Genomic DNA, 19,203 nt, shown 5'->3' with positions numbered 1-19,203 from the left:
CCCCCGCCTAAGGTCCCCCAGCCTCTCCCCCCCCCCCCCCCCCGCCCCGCCAAGGGTATCCCCCGCCCAGGCTCCTCCCTCCCTCTGCCAAAGGTCCCCCAGGCTTCCCTCCCAAGATGTCCCCCCCCAGCCTAGGGTATCCCTGCCCAGGCTCCCCATCGTCAAGGGTCCCCCAGGCTGCCCCCTTGCCAAGGAATATCCTCCAGCCAGTCCACCTGCCCCCAAGGCTGCACCAGGAGGGCCGGGACAGGTGATACAAGGGGCCCAGGCATCTGACCCCCTAACTCTCCCATTCTGCAGCTGCGGGGGGGGGGGGCTCACTCAGCTCCCCTCTGCATCTGGGTTCAGCTGGTGCCCATGCAGCAATGGTGGGGGTGGTATTACACTGGCTGCCCATCCCCACGGCCTCTGGGCTGCACATGCCCTCGCCAACCATGGTACCGGGGCTAGGCCCTCACTCTCCTCGGCTCTCTCCCCCAGCACTTTGCCGAGCAGGCCAGCCCCACCGCAGGAGAGCGGGGCCGTGGTTTCCCCATGGCCCCCCGGGTCGCTAACCAGGCCAGGCGCTGGGTCTGAGAGTCGCTGTTGGGGCCCTGCCTCACCCAGACACATCACCCGCTGTACAAGGGAGAGATGGGGGTGAGGGATCTACTGCCCCCTGCCCTGCCTTCCCCAAAGGAAGGGGCTCTGAGATGTCCAGAGCCCCCCAGGGCGAAGGCCACTGGTTTAACTTCCCACCACAAAAGAATTCCTCTACATGGAGTCACGCCTGCCTCAGTTTCCCCATCTGAAAACAGAGGACTCAAAACCTTCCTCTGCTTTGCCCATGTCCCTCGTAAGACCGGCGTGGAAAACACCTGGCCCCGCGCAGCCCTGCCGCCCCACTACCAGGATACGGGATGTGTGATAGAGGGCTATAAAACCGCGAATGGTGCGACGACAGGGTAAAGAAGACGCCATTTTCCCATAATACCGAGTCCAGGGGGCCAGCGGGTTACAGAAGCCTCAGGTTCACTACAGACGAGAGGAAACCCTTTTCCCCACAATGCACGATTAGCCTGTGGAACTCATTGCTGGGGGATGTGCAGCGCCCAAAAGCATAACTAGGCGAGAGAAGGGGCTAGAGAAGTTCTTGGAGGACAGAGCCCTCGGTGGCTATGTAACCCCAGGCTCTGGGGACCCTACCCTTCTGGCCGACATCACCAAGGAGATGGGGGGATCTTTACAAGGGCCTGGTCTGTACGTCCCCCTCGAAGCTCTGGTACCGACCCTGGGCTGACCCATTCCAGCAGGCCCCGTGCTCCCAAGTAATAACGTCATTCCCCGGCGAGAACGGGAGAGGGCCAGGAGTGAGTGGGAGGGACACTTGCCTGGGTTACCCCAGCCCCAAAGCCGGTTCCTCGATTTGTCTCAAGCACCCCGAGGGCATTTTCCATCCCAAACCCACCAGCCCCGAGAGGCCGGACGGGGTTTTCCGTTGGTACAAGTGACAATCGCTTTTCTTCTCGTGGTTTTTCACCCCTTCCCGTGTTGCTGCTGAAAAAGTCCGGTGGCTGGGAATAGCAAAACCTCCCCACGTGGGGAAGGTCTGGGAGGCTCTCGCTGAGAAGGGGAGAAGTTAGGGACGCCCATTGGGCTTGGGGGAGACCAGCTGTGACGTCGCGGGGGGCGTCTGCCTGGGACCCAGAGCGCTCTCACCCCCCGGACTGGCCCGACACCTGCTCCCAGCCTGAGCAGACACGGCAGAGGGAGGAAGGGAGGCAGGACGGCCACCTGGCTGGGGCAGGGTCAGTCGCTGGGCGGGCGGAAGGGGGGACGGTTTGAGACAAGGAAGGGGGTGAAGCCCCCCCCAGAGGACTCAGGCTCTGCCCTGGCTCCCGTGTCAGCGCCCAGCCCCCGCTACGTCGTGTCTCTGAGAACCAATAACCCTGCTCGACTGGACGGCGGAGTCACGTCTGGCTGCGGGCGGGGGCGGGGGGGCTCCCTGACGTGCCGTCACACCCGCCACTTGCCCAGGTTTCAAACCGAAATGTGTCCCCGCGCTCCCTTCTCTCTGGCATGCCCTGGCATGGCTGGGACACGCCCCGCACGGCCAGCACATGCTCTGCACAGCCGGGACATGCCTCACACGGCCGGGACACGCTCCAGTGGCTAGGACACACCCTGCACGGCCGGGACACGCTCCTGTGGCCAGGACACACCCTGCACGGCCGGGACACGCTCCTGTGGCCGGGACACACCTCACATTGCCGGGACACGCCTTGCACGGCCAGCACACGCTCTGCACAGCCGGGACATGCCTCACACAGCCGGGACATGCTCCAGTGGCTAGGACACACCCTGCACGGCTGGGACACGCTCCTGTGGCCAGGACACACCCTGCACGGCCGGGACACGCTCCTGTGGCCGGGACACACCTCACATTGCCGGGACACGCCTTGCACGGCCGGGACATGCTCCTGCGGTCGGGACACGCCTCGCACGGCCGGGACACGCCTCGCACCACCGGGACATGCTCCTGCGGCCGGGACACGCCTCGCACGGCCGGGACACGCCTCGCACCACCGGGACATGCTCCTGCAGCCGGGACACGCCTCGCACGGCCGGGACACGCCTCGCACCACCGGGACATGCTCCTGCAGCCGGGACACGCCTCGCACGGCCGGGACATGCCTCGCATGGCTGGGACACGCTCTTGCGGCCGGCTCCACTCTCCCTTTTAGCTCAGGGATTGAAATCGGGGGCTGCACAGCAGGGAACTCATTGCAGAGTGATGCTTAATGAGCCACCAGGCAATTAGATTATGCAAATCGTCTGAGGGGAGCGAGTGGTTTCTGAGTGCGGTGCGAGGCCCTGCAGGCTGGCTGCAGTGAGCTGCCTCCCGGATTCTCCTGGCGGACACGGGGGGGGCTCCCACAACTCAACTCCCCTCCCCACCTGCAGCGGGGACTCGCTGCTTGAACTCTGCCTTAGCGCAGGGCCTGCTCCCCTCCCCGGCTGCCCTGTGGCCCCCGTGTTTCAGCAGCGCCCCGATCCATCGCGGGGCCCGAAGGCAGCTCCCCCCAGGCTGGGGAGCGAGGGCCATTTCTGGCCCCTTTCCAAGGGTGCAAGGAGCCTTGTGAGAAGGGGCCCGTGCCAAGTGCCGAGCAGCAGCAGGGCCCTGCCGCCACAGGCAAGTGGGAGCCTGGTTCTGCCCTGCTCTCTCCCAGAGTCGCTCCGGAGTCACACCCGCTGCGAGAGGCGGGCCCAGCCCACGGCCTGCCAGGCCCCTTGGCAGCGCCCCACCCCCGGGCCAGCAGCAGGAGAGCTCGGCCACAGGGCTCCTCACAAGCCTCTTGCCGCCTGCCGAGCGAGGACCCGGGCCAGGGACACGCTGGTGGGGCAGGGTCACTCGGTGCCTGCCGAATCGGCGCTTGGCCTCGCTCTCCAGCGGCAGGGCCCTGGCGACTGGGTTTGGGGTCTGGCAGCCGGCGCCCCTCTTGGACACTGGCTGCCTCTAAGCACATCCCGCCCTCCGGCCCCGCGGAGCCCAGCGCAGAGCAGGGGAAACCGGAGCCTGCCCAGGGAGTCTGGCTAGTGCCTAACCATTGGGCCGCCCTTCCTCCCGGCTGCTACCCGAATGCAAAGGCTCACGTGCTGCGTAAGAGCCCCTGGCCTGGGCTCCCGGAGCCAGGCGGTACCTCGTGTTTCTCTGCTCCCGGCCCTTGCCACAGGGCACCCCCCTGGGGCTCTCTTCAGCCTGGGTGCCCCGTGCGGGCGGCTCCCAGGGCCGGTGCATTTGGGGGCCCCTCACGCGCCCCAGGCCCTGCCACGCTCCGGGCCCCGTGGAACAGAATCGATTCCAAGGTGCATGGGCGGAGCCGAGGGACCCGCCGCACAGGGAGGGGCAAGCTCCTCGGGCGCGGGGCAGCGCAGGGGCCGCTAGCGACAGACAAACCCGCTCAGAGCAACGGAGGGAGGCGCTGCGGCTCTGAGCCCAGAGCCAGAGGCCAGGCCCTGCTCACGACTCCATGGCACCAGGGTCCCCAACAGCACGGGGGGCTCAGCAGAGAGGGAGGCTGGGAGCCCAGAGAGCTGGATTCACTTCCTGGCTATGACACTGTCTCCCCATGTGACCCAGGGCATGTCACTTTGTCCCCCCTCGTCCCCAGCAGGGGCTCTCCTGTCCGATCCAGCAGCAGGCAGGGCTGCTTGTGCCTGGCCCAGAGAGGGTGCGCTGAGCGGGTAGAGAGTCCTGCCGACAAACGGCAGTGACGCTGTTCTGCTGGAGCGCTAGGGAGCCCTGGGGGAAAGGCGTGTGCCTCTTCCCGCTGTCGCACGAGCCACGCACAGACTCGCACGCTCCAGAGCATGTGGGTGACAGCAGCACCTACAGAGCAACTGAGACAGAGGCCCACGGTGCCAGGCTCTGCAGACCTCTACGAGCCCGCACTGGGCTGAACCAAGAACCGTGCCCCCGCTGTGCTCGGCACTCACCGGCCCCAAGAGAGACCCAGGCCGGGCCAGGCACTGGACAGACCAGACCAAGCTGCCTTCTGTGTCGGGAACTGGACCCGAGACCCCCCCGAGGTCTCTGCAGCTTGTGCTGAAAAGCTGGATGCTGCAGCTGGAGGCCGTCACAGATGCATGAGTTACGCTTCCAGGTTAAAGAGAGGCAAGGAGAGCAGGAGGGACTTGGCCAAGGTCACCCAGCCAGGCAGTGGCAGAGAAAAGGCTAGACCCTGGTCCAGAGTCCTACCCAATAACCAAGGCTGGATCACTCCGTGGGCAGACTAAGCACGTGCTTAGGGCACCAGCAAAGCAGGGGCACCAAAAAAAAAGAGTTTTTTTTTTTTAATTTTATATTTAAAAAAAAAAGCATCAAAGTCGTCACCATGGGAAAAGTCCGAACGCCGCAGAACGCTCTCGGCTGCAAAGAGCGTGAAACCCTCAGGGAACAACGTGTCAGGACAGACTCGATTCACTTCCCTATTGTGTACGGAAGTGGACGTGCTCCCTCGAGGCAGCGTATACGTCAGCTTTGTGGCATTTCGAAAAATCACATTTTATTTTACGGTGCAGTATTGGTTTTCTTTTGAATTACATGTGGGGCCACCATCATCTTTTCAGTGCTTAGGGCCTCTAAAGGGCTTAATCCGGCCCTGCCAGTAACCTGCTGCCTTCACGGCGCCTCCGCCGAGGGCGCTACTGGACAGAAATCCACGGGAGACCCAGCCTTCTGTTTCACTGACCCAGCGCTCCCGCTACAGCCTGTCCCCAGCCACCGCCTCATCCCCCCAGGCCGCGGCCTAGGCAAGCCAGGCGCCTGCAGCTCTTAGTGCGGCTGGAAAGGGCCGTTCCTGCGGGCTGGGACTGCAAGGTTGCCTGGCTGGCCCGGCTGCCACCCGCCGAGGCTTTGGGGAACCTGCAGAGGCAGCGCCTGGCGTTGCTACACGGCGAGGGCTGGAGCCTGTGGCCGAGGCATTGCTCAGGGAGGGTTCGCTCCGGGGAGGGATACAGCATCGCCCGACTAACCAGATCTCTGGCCTAGTGAGATGGGCTCTACCCCCGCTCTAGGCGGGCAGGGTGGAATCCCCATCCCTAGGCTTGATGGAGCCTGGCTGGCTGCTTCAGGGGGCTGGGTCCTGCCAGAGCAGCTCCGGCCCCTCGCTAGCAGAGAGCTGAGAAAGCGCCTCCTGACCTCGGCCACTCCTCACCGCTCGGCCCGGCCTCCGCGCCCGCGTGCAGAGAACCAGGGCAGGGCGTTTTCCTTCTCCCGGCTCCGACGGCGGCTGCCTGAGTGTCAAGTCCCAGAGCCGGCAGCCGGTCTCCGCGCCGCGTTCTCCTTGCTCCTGGCACTGGAGGCAGGGCAGAGCCTGGGCCCGGGACCCAACGGCAGCCTTGTTGTGAGGAGGGGCGGCTGGCCGTTTAGACGCAAGGGAGGGGCGCAGCCTGCAGGTATGACATCACAGCTCCTCGCCATGGAGACGGTGATGAGGTCACGCACCCGGGGGCCAGTCTGGCACAGACCTATGGGATCGCTGCTGTGTGCCAAAGCCCATGCCTGCCCTGGCTCCATCGGGCCGCAGGGCGGGGGTGCACCCCTAGAGTGGCCCCCCATGCAGGGACCTCTGCAGCTGTGGCTCGGCTGGGCTTGCTGCGCCCACCTGGAGGCAGGGTGCTGGGGCACCCCGCAGCTGCTGCAGCCTACACTGGGGCTCCGGGGAGCACATGGGGGGCTTGCACCCCCATGCTGTCCCTCGTGCTCAGTACCTCGGAGCCAGGCCTGCTGCGCTCAAAGGGGGGCAGGGCCCGGAGGGAGGCGGCAGCCGGCAGTTCAGAAGGGAGAAGAGGCTGGCTGGGATCGAGCAGGGGGATGGGTGTGAGCCGTTTCAGGGTAGCTTCCCCCAGCAAGGTCAGCAGGGTAACACCACCCTGAGCCCGCCGGGCATTCTGCAGGGCTGCTCCACACCCCTCGCTCCTGTGTAGCTCCCGAAGGGCACGGCCAAGCAGGCCACGGTCATACCCCTATTTTACTGAGGGGGAAACCGAGGCAGGCAGCGGGGCAGTGACTGGCCTGAGGTCACCTGGCAGGCCATGAGCGGAGCCAGGGCTGCTAGAGCCTCACCGGAGGCTTCTGCTACCCCCCACTGCAGCGCGCAGGCCACGTTTCTTTGGGAGCCGGCAGGATGTCCCTCCCCCTCCGATCTTCCCACTCTCAGAACCGCCCCCCCCCCCCCGTCATTCCACTCGCCCTCTGCCTGCCTGCATGTAGCCCAGCCCAGCCGCCCCGTCTCTGGAAGGGGGGCGGGGGAGGCAGCGTCCCTGCTCCCAGCGCGAGGCCGGACGCCCAAGCAGCAGCTCACTGGGCCAGCAGCCTGGGACCAGGGCGGGTGAGCAGCGGAGATGGGCAGCCTGAGGCACCAGGGCCTGCGCTGGGGGTGGGATTTCCCGCTGCGTAAGGACAGCCGGGTCGCACCCGGAGCTCAGCAGGAAAAGGCCGTTCCAGGCCGGGCCAGGGCTCCACCTCTGCATCTCGGGCAGTGAGTCCACAGAGCCTGCGCCAGTCTCATTGGGAAGCACCTAGGATCCCAGGGCGGGAAGAGCCCTCTGGAGGCATCAAGCCCAACCCCGACTCCATCATCCCAGCCAGGGCTCTGCCAAGCTGGGATTTAAAACCCTCTAGGGATGGAGATTCCCCCCTTGCCTAGGGACCCAGCCCAGCGCTTCCCCACCCGCCTGGGGAAAGTTTGTCCTAATCTCCAACCTAGAGCCCCCACTGCAACGTGAGCCCATCGCTCCTCGTTCTGCCACCCGCCCCACGGGGAACAGCCTCCCTGGAACCCTGGACGGTGGCTACCAGGATCCCCCCTCGCTCTTCTCTTCTGCAGACTAAACAAGCCCAAATCCCTCGGCCTCTCCTCGTAGGCCACATGCTCCAGCCCCCTCATCATTTTGGTCGCCCTCCACTGGACCCTCTCCAATGCGTCCACACCCTTTGTATAGTGGGGGGGCCCAGAACGCAACACTCCAGGTGTGGCCTGTGGGAGAAAAATCAAATAACTCCAATTGTGTCTAAGGGGGGACTGTGCAGGAAATCAAAACTCTAAAAGAAAACTGCTGGAAGGGTTACAAAGTTTTCCAGGCCTCTCTCCCTGTAACAGAGAGAAATCAAATTAGCTCTAATCAAGACCCTTCCAATGCCTCCTGTCTCAAGTTCATGGATACTCCTAGTCTGTCACAATTTGTCATGTAAACCCTTATCTTTGTCACGGTTTGCCTTGTAGACTCCTCCACTCACGTTCTCATGTGGCTTTGTTCTGTAAAACTTACTTCTAGCACTCCTGGGGTGAACAGAAGTCTCAGAGTGCTTCTGCTGAGACTTTGATATGTTAAAGAAGAACAATCCACAACTGGGCTGTCTGAACTTACTGTATAAAGATTCCCTGAATCTGTCTGTCAGGGCTGCTTCACTCTTGGTGTGACAGCCTGCATGCATGCATCAGAAAGTTTTCTCTTCTAGGTTTCTCTCCTGCCTCACTGATTTGACCTCCAGCCTCGGACCCTTCTGGGGGCTCTGTACCCCAGGGGAGCGAGATTTCCCCCTCAGGCCTCACCGGAGCCGGATAAAGGGGAATAATCGCTTCTCTAGATCTGCTGGCAACGCTCCTCCTAATGCCCCTAATCTGCCGTTAGCCTGGGCCACAAGGGCCCCCCATCGACTCGTCTCCAGCTTCTCAGCCACTGTAACCCCAGGTCCTTTTGTGCAGAACGGCTGCTTAGCCAGTTGGTCCCCAGCCTGTAGCAGGGCTTGGGTTTCTTCCCTCCCAAGGCCATGTCTGAACCCTGCACCCTAGGATTAGGAAGGGATCTGAGGGCAGGTCAGCCAAGGAGATTATCTGCACCCCTATTTCTGTGTCAGGGTGACCCCCAGTGGTTGCAGGGGTAAGTGCAGTTCTCTTTCATCCTGCGCCTGCTGAGAGTGACATCTTACATCCTCTGGGGGAGTGGGTGCAGCCGCCACATTCCATGCTGGTGGCCGACCCTCAGCTGACATAAATGGGCGTCTCCCCCATTAAAACGACGAGGCTTGGCCTAGATATACTATTTAGCCCCACATGACGATTCCAGCCCCAGAGGGAAACTTGGCACGAAGGGTCACAACCATGCAAAGCCAGCAGTTGTGAGGGAGCGCTAGTACACATGCAGGCGTTGTCAGCGTGGGAGCAAAGTTCGCAGCCTTGCTGTCCTCGGGGAAGCCATCGCTGGAGGGGGCTGACTTCAGAGCTCTAAGGAAAGACTTGGGTTTTGCATTAACAAGGCTTCAGACTAGGGATGTGAGTGACCATTTAAACCTCAGTGTGTCTACTCCCCCCCGTGCTACTGGCTCTGAATCAGAGCCTGCAGCGTGGGGTGGCTGCCGGCTCCCTGGGAGCGGAGCTGGCATAAGCTGGCTCATGGCATTCACCCGCTCCCAAGGAGCCAGCTATGCTGTGGGCTGTGCAGTGTAAGCTGTATACTGAGCTATACCATTTTTTTACGTCCTGCTCCGGACCAGTGTTCCCAGTTAGCTGAGCGCTTGGGTGGCCACCCAGAAGAGATTCCAATGCCATCCAGCCGATTAGCAGGGCACCCACTCGTGGTGCACAGAGCGGACGCTGTGCAGACGGCACGCGCTGGGGCGAGGCGTGTTCCCTTTCTCAGGATTTGCTGGGGAGTCTGGCCCCGTCTGCAGCCCCCAGTGATCGGAACACGGGGACTCTCAGCCGACTCGCGCTGGGTTGTGGGGAGAGCCCTGAAAACACAAACCCCTTCAGGGACCACAAACGTGCGAACAGCCCCCAGCTAGTGAGCGTGAGAACAGCACGAGCGGGGCACCAGCGGGTGCACGGTGCAGCTCCCCAGCCGTGCGTGGCCCTGCTGTTTTGTGGGTACCCGGTACCGCCTCTGCGGGGCACGTGGGGGCCAGGCCGGTGCCCACGGGGCGTGTAACCCTGGGCGTGCCCCTCCCACACCGCGTGCGCGCGCAGCAGGTAGGGCGCCTGCAACCCGCTGACCCCTGAAGACACAGGCCGTGTGTGGCCCTTTAAGAGAAGCGCCATTTGGAGCACAGAAGGGGGAGCGCATGCGCAGTAAACGGCCTCTGGACCAGAATTCGCGCCCCCGTGCCCCTGCCGCTGAACGTGTGGAGCCGCCAGCCGCTGCTGCGCATGCGTATCCGGGGCGTGGGCGCGCACGCGCAGCTGCGCGTACGAAGCCTTCCCGCCGACGGGCGCCGGAAGTGAGTCAGGGCGAGGGCGGAAGTGGGCGTGCGGAGGCTGGAGGGTTCCAGAAGTGGCGCCATGGTGGATTACAGCGTCTGGGACCACATCGAGGTGTCGGACGATGAGGACGAGACTCACCCCAACATCGACACGGCCAGCCTCTTCCGCTGGCGCCACCAGGTGCGGCCCCGCCCCGGGGAGCCCCCCGTTCCCATGGCGACCGGCCCCGCCCCTGGGGAGCCCCCCCGTTCCCATGGCGACCGGCCCCGCCCCGGGGAGCCCCCCCGTTCCCATGGCGACCGGCCCCGCCCCTGGGGAGCCCCCCGTTCCCATGGCGACCGGGCCCCGCCCCTGGGGAGCCCCCCCGTTCCCATGGCGACCGGGCCCCGCCCCTGGGGAGCCCCCCCGTTCCCATGGCGACCGGGCCCCGCCCCTGGGGAGCCCCCCAGGCCCCTCCAGCCAGGGTGCGATGGGGGCAAACTGGCTCGTGCGAGTCTCTGCTTGAGGCCCCGGGGCTGCGGGGGGAGGAGCTTGGGGGGGGGGGCTCGCACAGGCCCGCGGGCCCCGGGCTCCACGTGCTGCCCCCCCCCCGTGGTGCCCAGAGGATGCTGCCCGGGGGGTCCCTTGGCTTCAGCGAGCCCAGGCCTTTCGTAGAGCCCCCAGCGGGAGGCGCCGGCCCCAGCAGTCCCCAGCCCGGGGCAGGCTCTGCTCCTGGGTGGACTGCGTTGGAGGCAGCCCCCCCCTTCCGACTGAGGCCTGGCTCCCCTCCCATCCCAATGGCACCCTGGCTCCCAACCCACTGTCTTTGGGCTCTTCCCGTGGGGAGCCTGCACTAGTGGGGCTGGGCCCCCAGGACGTCTAACTCTCGGGGTCCCTCACCTGATTGCAGAGGCGTGTTGAGAGAGGGGAGCACTGACATATCGTCTCTCCTTAGAGTCCCTTCTCAATACCCTCTGGGTTGGTGCCCTCTCCCCGCAGCCCTGCCTCCAGCGGGGCAGAGGAGGCGTCCCACTTTCACCCCTACGATGCTGGAGGAGAGGGCTCATGGGAAAGCTGGGTCTGACCCTGAGCGGCATCAAGCCAGGAGCAGCCTCCCTCCAAGTCAGGAATGGGCAGCAATAGCAAATGGACTTGGGTGCCAATGAATCGGTTCTCTGATCTCTCCAGCCTAGTGAGTGGCTCTCCCAGGTGGGGCTCCTCTAGGCCTGAGACCCCTGGGACATGCCACGGTTCTGTCAGATCAGGCCTAGCGATGTGAAATATCAGTTCATTGAATAGTCAGTTAACCTCATGAATTCTTATTGGTTACTCGACTATTTGATAGTCCCCCGGGGGGGGATACTGCGCTCCAGGCCTGCTCCCGAGGAGCCTCCGGTCACTCCACGCTGCTGCTTCTGTATCAGGTAGATCTTCTGTGTGGGAGCAGACACTCCTACAGGAGTTGAGGGTGTTCAGTAAGGGAGGCGATCCCCCTGGAAACTTGTCTTCGCAGGTACTCAGAGGGTTTTTTCTCCTTAAGCAGGCATCCTGCATAGTACGTATAGGGGACTTCAATATGGGGACTTCAGTACCTGAAAAATATTCTGGAGCAAATGACAAAACAGTATCTCTAGAGGATGCCTGGGTCAGAGGGAGGAGCCGGTGGTTTTGTTGACAATAGATCCTGCCAAATAACCTATTTCCCTTGTTGACAGATGCTGGCTTAGGGCAGAGGGGAGCGGTACAGGGTTTGACACAGGCAGTCTAGATAAAATCACCACAAGATAACTGGTTGACGGTGGCCCTCAAAGAGTAGTCAGTGGTTTGCTGTCAAACTGGGGGTACTATCTAGCAGGGTCCTGAGGCAAGCCTGTTCCATAGTTTCATTAACGACTTGGATAATGAGCATAGACTGCCCTTATAGCATCCAGCCCAGAGGGGTTGCCGGCACTGTGGATGGCCGTTGGAATTCAAAACAACCTTGACACGTAGAGAATGGAGAGAGACTCAACAGAGGAAGTGGACTAAGGAGAAGTGCGAAGTGCTGAATTTAGGCAGGAGCTGGGAAGTGCCCAGCACAAAACAGACCAGCTGGCTGGGTGGGGGTAATGGAGGGAGCATGTGGGCATTAGAGCGGATGACGAATTGAATATGAACCAACAATGTGATCAGTTGCCAAAAGGGCTGGTATCGGGCTGGGGTGTGTTAACAGGAGCTTTACTTATGTAGCTGTCCTGCTTTCCGTGACGCTGCGGAAGCCTCGGTTGGAGTCCTGTGTCCGTTTCTGGGTGTGACCCCTCAGGAAAGTTGGCGAGAGTTCAGAGGAGGAGGGTCAGAAAACCTGACCTCTGAGGGGAGATTGCAAACCCTGTGCATGTTTAGTCTTGATAAAAGACAACTGGGGGTGGGGGGGGGGTTGATAATAGTCGTACAAGCTGTTAAGGGCCGGTGGATCTGTTCGCTGTGCCCACTGAAAGCAGGGCAAGCAGCAAGGGACTTAATCTACAGCCAGGGAGTTTGTCTGGAGTCGAGTTTTTTTTTTCCTCATATTAAAGTGCCATTAAGCTCTGGACTAGGCTCCCCAAGGGCACGTGGATGCCTCCGTCGGAGGGGTTATGAGCAGATGGCCACGTGCCTGTCAGGGATAGTGTAGGGTTACTTGGTCTTGCCTCAGCACAAGGGCCTGGACTTGGCAAGCTCCCTTGCAGCCTGACATAGCTGTGATTTTTGTTATCGGACGCTCTGTGATTCTCCAGTGAAGGGCGGATTTATAGCCCTTTAGTACAGAGACAGACGCTGGGGCGCAGAGCAGGGAGGGAGCTGCCTGAGGAGATGCTGCTGCCTGGCTGCACTGACCTAAAGTCAGGAGTCGGGAATGTGAATCCTAGAGGAAACCCCAGGGCTTGCTGCCCTCAGGTGCGACCCCAGGAAGCTATCTGGCAGAAATCCACTCCCGGTCTCCCAGTAACATTCTCCCCACAGTCGCTCTGGCCCCGTCTCCCAGTAACATTCTCCCCACAGTCGCTCTGGCCCCGTCTCCCATAACATTCCCTCCACACTCTCTGAGTGTGGTACATCCCTGCTTCGCGAGTGCCCGGACAGCGTAACTGTAGCTCAGCCAGGGTGTTCTCCTTGCAGAGTAGCATGTTCTGCACAGGGAGGGAGGAAAGACAGAAGGATTTCTGCTCCACGTGGAGAAAAAGTTGGGAATTCAGCTTTTGTTTTCCGGGCTCAGAGGAGGAAGAGAGAATTCTCCAGAGCCTTGTCCAGGCTACAGCAAACAGAGCCCTCTTGAAAGCATGAGCCCGTATGGCAAACCCTGTGCTATGGACACGGCCCACCAGTGTTCAGCAGTTCCCGGGGGCTCTGGAAGGAAGGCACCTTTGGGTACCGATAAGTAGGAGACCCAAACGAGGCAAACTTGGGCTGAATAGCAAAGGAATCTCCGACACTAGGGGCCTAAGGGAAGTGGTGGGAACTCCCATTAAGGCAGTTGCCTCTAGGCTAGACAAAGCCCTGCCAACAGCGGAGTAGTGCACAGTCCTGCCCTGGCTTGTGAGGGTGCAGTGTGGGGAGCAATAGGGCTCTTCCACCTCTTCGTTTTCGGCTGGTACAAGCTGAGATTGCAGAGGAAAGGGGCGCTCTGCTTTGGCGTCTGGATTAACCCCGATTCCCTGCGCTGCAATTCTGCTGAGCACAGCTGGCACTGGTGCAGATGTGCCGAGCCCGCTGGAAAGCCAAACTGCTCCGCGGCGAGGGCCATGCTTGTGAATGTCAGTGCAGCAGAATGCCCTGCAGGCTAGCTGCAGTGAGTGAGGGGTGAGAGGCCAGCTCTGTCCAGGGGCAAGAAAGCAGCCCTACGCAGGGACACTGGGATTGTGCGTTCCAGCTCATTGACTTCTCGCTTAATCCCCCGCACCCCCAGTATCCCTTCTGGCAGAGACGGCGCTGTCATGTTGGAGTGACCAGCACCGCTCTGCGGGTGACTTGCTGTCCCCTTAGTCTGTCGGGGTCGTACCCTGCGCGTGGTACGTTGGGGGGAGGGGTCCCATTGTCAAACTGCCTGCGCTGTCCTCTTGGCCCCTGGGGGTGACGAGCTGTCAGTTGATGTCGGCAGGCCCGCGTGGAGAGGATGGAGCAGTTCCAGAGGGAGAAGGAAGAGCTGGAGAGGGGCTGCCGGGAATGCAAGCGGAAGGCAGCGGAATGCCAGAAGAGGATGGCGGAGCTGGAGGAGCCGAGTGCGGAGGGTGGCAGAGGGGAGCTGCAGAGGCTCCAGACTGAAGTGCAGCAGCTGAGAAGAGAAGAGAAGAGCTGGGAGAAGAAGCTGGAGGAGCTGCGCAAGAAGGAGAAGAACATGCCCTGGAACGTCGACACCCTGAGCAAAGATGGCTTCAGTAAGGTTGGTCGGAGCGGTGCCTGGGCAAGAGGAAGGGAGGCAGCGCCCTGCCCAGGTGGCTGCAGGGCTGGGGCCGCGGCAGGCGAGGCAGCAGCGCCGTGACCCGGCCTCCTTCCTCCCTCTCCGCAGAGCGTTTTCAACGTCCGGCCCGAGGAGGGGGAGGAGTCGGAGGAACAGCGCGAGAGGAAGCACAAGACGTTCGTGGAGAAGTATGAGAAACAGATCAAACACTTCGGTGAGTTGGCAGCCGAGGGGAACGCACCGGGAGTTCCTCTGGGCTGCGTGACGCTCCTGCTCCCGCCTAGCTGTGTTCCCTGCTGCCTGGGTCATGCCCGCGACGCCCGTCTTCCCCTGGCTGTAGCCGTAGAAGTAGAGATCGTGCAGCTGAGACACCCGAGTTCAGGTGTGGGCTGCAGCGTGTTCCCAGAGCCATGTGTCAAAGGCACCAGTGAGCCAACGCTCTCCAACACAGCCCAGTCCTGGGGCTTGCTTTTCTCCTTAGTTCTCTGGCACGCTGCCGCGAGACTGTAAGGGCCAGCATCCAGCTGGTGGCATGTAGGTGCTCCCCGAATGGCTTTTCTCTTGCATCCTGCCCCTGGATTTCCTCTGCCTCCTCCTAACGCTTCGCTACCTTAATAGTCCTGAGCGGCAGCGTTTCTTGGATGCCCCTCGCCAGCTGGACCAGCGTGTCCTGTGAGGCAGGGAAGTGTCTGCCCCGCCTTACCGCTGTGGGGCTGACGTGCAAAGTGACGTATCCAGGGCCACGTGGCAAGTCTGGCAGGCGAGAAGGGAGCCCCGGGCCAGTGTCTTCCCGCAGGCCTGTCGTCCCTTGAGCCCCTCTTGGGTTGCGAGGCTGTGGTGCCACGCCAGCGGGCCTGGACTGGCTTCTGCCGTCAGCCTGATGCTTGATACGGGAGTCGTGGGCCCCTGCTACATACTCTTGGGAGGTTCAGCTGGGTGTTCCTCAGTTAAATTCCCATAGCCTCCCACCGGTGAGACGGCAGGCCCTGCCTGCCTCAGGGCTGTGGCTGTTACATGCAGCCGGAGGGGAAGTTAATGCACTGTCCTGCCATCGATCTGCCCCAGCTGCAGAGGCGTAGCTCAGCTACCAGCCCAGCAAGGCCGCTGAGGCACAAAGGCCCAGGTCCTCAGCAGCGTTTAACGCCTTCAGGCTAAGTGACATGACCAAGGTCTCCCATGGCACCTGGTGCAGGTGAGGGAATTGAACCCTGGTTTCCCCGTCCGGGCGAGTGTCCTAACGCCGCCTCTTGCAGTGCCACTGACCCTGTCCAGACTCCACTTGAGAGCATGAGCGGCAGGCTGGGGGCCTGAGGGCTGGCTGGGCTAACTCCGGCTCTCCTGCCCGAAGGCATGCTGCGGCGCTGGGACGACAGCCAGAAGTACCTGTCTGACAGCCCGCACCTGGTGTGTGAAGAGACGGCCAATTACCTGGTCATCTGGTGCATTGACCTAGAGGTGGAAGAGGTGAGACGGCGGCTGCGTTTCCCCAGGGCCCGCAGTCGGGAGTCCCACGGGCCCTGCTGAATGCTGGGGGCCAGGCTGGTTCCTGTTTGCTCTCTTCCCTAACGGGTGCCTCATGGCCTAGCTGGTTTCCAGCTGGCTCCTTGCCAGTCCAGTGCGTTAGCTCCCCCCGCTGGCTGCTCGGTCTCTTCCGGAGCCCGTCCTGGGAGCTGAGTCTGGGGGGACGGCAGTGAACTCGCCTGTGCTGGCTCTCGGCCAGCCTGTGTCCTCCCGGGGCTGCTGGGATGCGCCGGACCGAGCACGCCCATGGCGGAGTCTGTCTGCAGCTCTGAGGCACAGGCTTCCTCTCCCCTAGAAACACGCCCTGATGGAGCAGGTGGCCCACCAGACCATCGTCATGCAGTTCATCCTGGAGCTGGCCAAGAGCCTGAAGGTGGATCCGCGAGCTTGCTTCAGACAGTTCTTCACCAAAATCAAGGTGCGTCCCAGCCCCCTCCAGCGGTTCCCGGGCCAGCTGAGGGTCCTTGCCGCAGAGCGCTGGGCCGGTCGGCAAGATGCCACGAGGAGCTGGACCCCCTGGGTAGCTTCAGTTCTCCCAGCTCCTGCTAAGGCTACGCCTGCTGGCTGGTGTGAGACAGCCTCTGCTGGAGGCGGAGGCCTTTGCGAGACAGATTGCCCCATGCCCACCTGTGCGGTTGCTCGTGCTACCTCTGCAGCTGCTGCTTTGGCTGCTGTCAGAGACCGTGCCTGCCCTAGACGGGCCTTTAGCCAGACTGGCTCCGGCCCGTGCCGCGCCAGAGATGGCATCCTCCTTCCTTCTCCACCCGCCCTCTGGAGAGCGGGGCCCCAGGCCTGCCGGCGTTGCGGACCTCTCGCTCTCGCGCCGTAGTGGGAGCCGTAGCTGGGTCACCGCTGTGGCTGAGCTAACGCTGACGATCGGCCTTTCCTGCTGGGCCGCCTGGAAGATGCTGGTGGCGCTGCCCCCGAGGCCCCGGGCTAGAGTTGTCCCTGCTGCCCGCTGCTCGCGCTGTGCCGGGGCGATGCTGCGGGCAGAAAGGGTTTGCTTGTGACACAGGCCTGTGCGCTAGGTGGCTAACGAGGGAAGCGCCTCCCCCGCTCCCAGCCCTGCAGTCGGGCTGGCTACGCGGGCACATGGCCTGAGCGGAGGGGTGCAGCCTGGGTTCAGCCACACCTCACGTGCCTGGCCGGATCCTGTGCCACCTCGACTCCTGCTTTGCCCTAACACGGCTGCCCTGCTCACGCAGACGGCCGACCAGCAGTACATGGAGGGGTTCACCGACGAGCTGGAGGCCTTCAAGGAGCGGGTGAGAGGCCGGGCCAAGGTGCGCATCGAGAAAGCCATGAAAGAGTACGAAGATGAGGAGCGGCAGAAGCGGCTGGGCCCAGGCGGGCTGGATCCCGTGGAGGTGTACGAGTCCCTCCCATCTGTGAGTAGGGGCAGGGCAGGTGGGGGCCCCCTTGCTGGGACACAGGGCGGGAAGGGCCAGGACACGAGAGTACTGGGCCCGTTCTCGGGGCAGCTCAGATGCTCTGGTGGGTGCCCCGACCCCGAAATAGGAAAGCTCGATCCCCATTTCTGGGGGGCACAGGGGACTGGCTGGGTTTGGGAAGCGGGCACGGGACGTCCCCTCCCTTGCCCAGTGCAGTGGGTCGCTGCGGCGTGCGCTGCCCAGGCCTGGGGCCTGGCCCAGCCCAGCTCACCCGGCTCCCCTCTCCCCAGGAGCTGCAGAAATGCTTTGATGTGAAAGACGTTCAGATGCTGCAGGATGCAATCAGCAAAATGGAGCCTGCGGTGAGTATCGCTCGGGGCCGCGGTGCAGGAGGGGAGGTGACTGCTTCCTGGGGCTGGGCATTGGGGTCTCCTCGCTGCCCCCCAGCCGCAGCGTGGTGTGGGGGCTGCGGGGGCCTGTGCTCACACCCAGGCGCTGCCTGCCTTCCAGGAAGCCAAGTACCACATGCAGCGCTGCATCGACTCTGGGCTCTGGGTGCCGAACGCTAAGAGTGCGGAGGGAGCGGAGAAGGGCGCAGAACAGGCGGAGGCCGTCTACGAGGAGGTCAAGAGGGAGAGCGGCGAGGAGGAGAAAGGAAACCCCTGAACTACTGCTGGAAACGCCTCAGACTCTGCCCTCCCCTCCCCTCACACCCCGTTATCCCTCAGGCCGCCGCCTCTGCTTTACACACGTGGTGATGTGTGAGCTGCTTGCCAGCCGGCTGTGTAGCCGGGGCCGCTTGGGGAGCGGCCGGGTGGCCCTGTGCTGGCCCTGGCAAGTCCCCGGGCGCCCAGAGGCCCTTGGCATGGCCGTTAGGAGTCAGGGCTCGCTCTGGGGGGCCGGGCACTGGCAGAGTGGCAGACGTGCCCTTGTAACCAGTCAGGCTGTGGCCCGAATAAAGCGATTGAAGCAGCTGAGTGTGGCACTGGCGTTGTTGTGGCTCCTCGGAGAAGTGGACGTAGGCGTCCCCAGCGCTGGGAGCCCCACTGAACCGCCTGCCGTAGGCTGGCCAGAGCAAAGTGCAGGGCCTGCAGGCAAACCCAGCAGCCCCCCTGCGCGTTGGGCTAGCTCCCTCGCAGCCCTGCCCGTGTGCTCTGGGCCTGGGGCGTAGGCCAGCTCCGCTCTCCAGCGCTGTGGGTCAGCAGCTCACTCACCGCCCCGGCGTCCTGCTTCTGTCTGGCCCGTCCCAGGTCTGGGGGCTTGTTCCCCAGTGGGGCTGGAGAGGGCGCGGGACGTGGCACCTGTGCCAAGCGGCAGCCAGGGGATCCTGGCTGAGCCCACGTGTCTGCTCCGTGGGGAGCAGCGCTTGGCTGGGTTGGCCATGCTGGGCCCAGCTGTGAACATCTCCTGTGCCAAGCTCTGTCTGGCTCAGGGTTCCTGCCCTGGGAGACAGGCACAAGGCAACCCCCAGCTGCACCCTGCGCGTCGGGGTGGCAAGGCAGGGGCAGGTGACGGGCCAGTTCAATTCTGCTCCAGCCGGGCTCCGTCGTGCACACACTTCCCGGTGGGCAGGCGGGTGGGGGGTTTGGGCATTAGGTCCAGGTTCTGCTAGTTCTGGGATCCAGGCCGCAGCACAGGCCTTTTAGAAGCCCCCCTGCTGTTTCTCTAGCAGGAGAGGCGGACTCTGGGCCCGCTTCACCGGTACTGTGGCTTCTGCCGTGTCCTGCGCAGTGGCACTGCCATCCGCCCAGCAGCGAGCAGCCGTCCTGGCCCTCGCATAGCAGTCCTGGGCCCATTCGAAGCCAGCAGCCTGCTCTTCCAGGCAGCTGGGGCCAAGGCCTCTGTTCTGTGTTGGCCAGCTCACTGCGGGAGGACTTTCTCTGCACCAGGCTACCTTGTTATCTAGTGAGCTGCCCGCTGCAGAGTCCTAAGCAACTTCACACCCTGCCCTTCGGTTCCCACCGCTGCTCTGCCCTCCTCCCACGGGCCTCCCCTTTCTGCCCAGCCCGTGTCTGCTCCTCAGGCGCTCTTCCCGCCCCCAGGTCTGGCTCCAGACACCACTAAAGGCAGCTGTGGGCCGGGGGCTGCTGCCAAAGCCTTGGGCACCTTGGAAATGATTCCTGGTCCAGCACCATGGCCGAGAGCAGTGGGC

General features: G+C 63.0%; 1 protein-coding gene across 1 annotated transcript; it reads left to right on the top strand.

Moving 5' to 3' along the window:
* Positions 1-9,763: 9,763 nt before the first annotated feature.
* On the top strand, positions 9,764-18,023 carry CDC37 (cell division cycle 37, HSP90 cochaperone). The gene is made up of 8 exons (XM_075917789.1): positions 9,764-9,923; positions 13,840-14,121; positions 14,248-14,353; positions 15,488-15,603; positions 15,956-16,078; positions 16,866-17,048; positions 17,342-17,413; positions 17,562-18,023. Exons 1-8 carry the CDS (start codon positions 9,822-9,824, stop codon positions 17,715-17,717), a joined length of 1,140 nt encoding a protein of 379 aa, XP_075773904.1. The 5' UTR covers positions 9,764-9,821; the 3' UTR covers positions 17,718-18,023.
* The last annotated feature ends 1,180 nt before the right edge of the window (positions 18,024-19,203 follow it).

Source organism: Pelodiscus sinensis, unplaced genomic scaffold (assembly GCF_049634645.1).
Source record: "Pelodiscus sinensis isolate JC-2024 unplaced genomic scaffold, ASM4963464v1 ctg101, whole genome shotgun sequence".
NCBI classification, from domain to species: domain Eukaryota; kingdom Metazoa; phylum Chordata; order Testudines; family Trionychidae; genus Pelodiscus; species Pelodiscus sinensis.
This window is presented reverse-complemented; position numbering and strand designations above follow the sequence as displayed.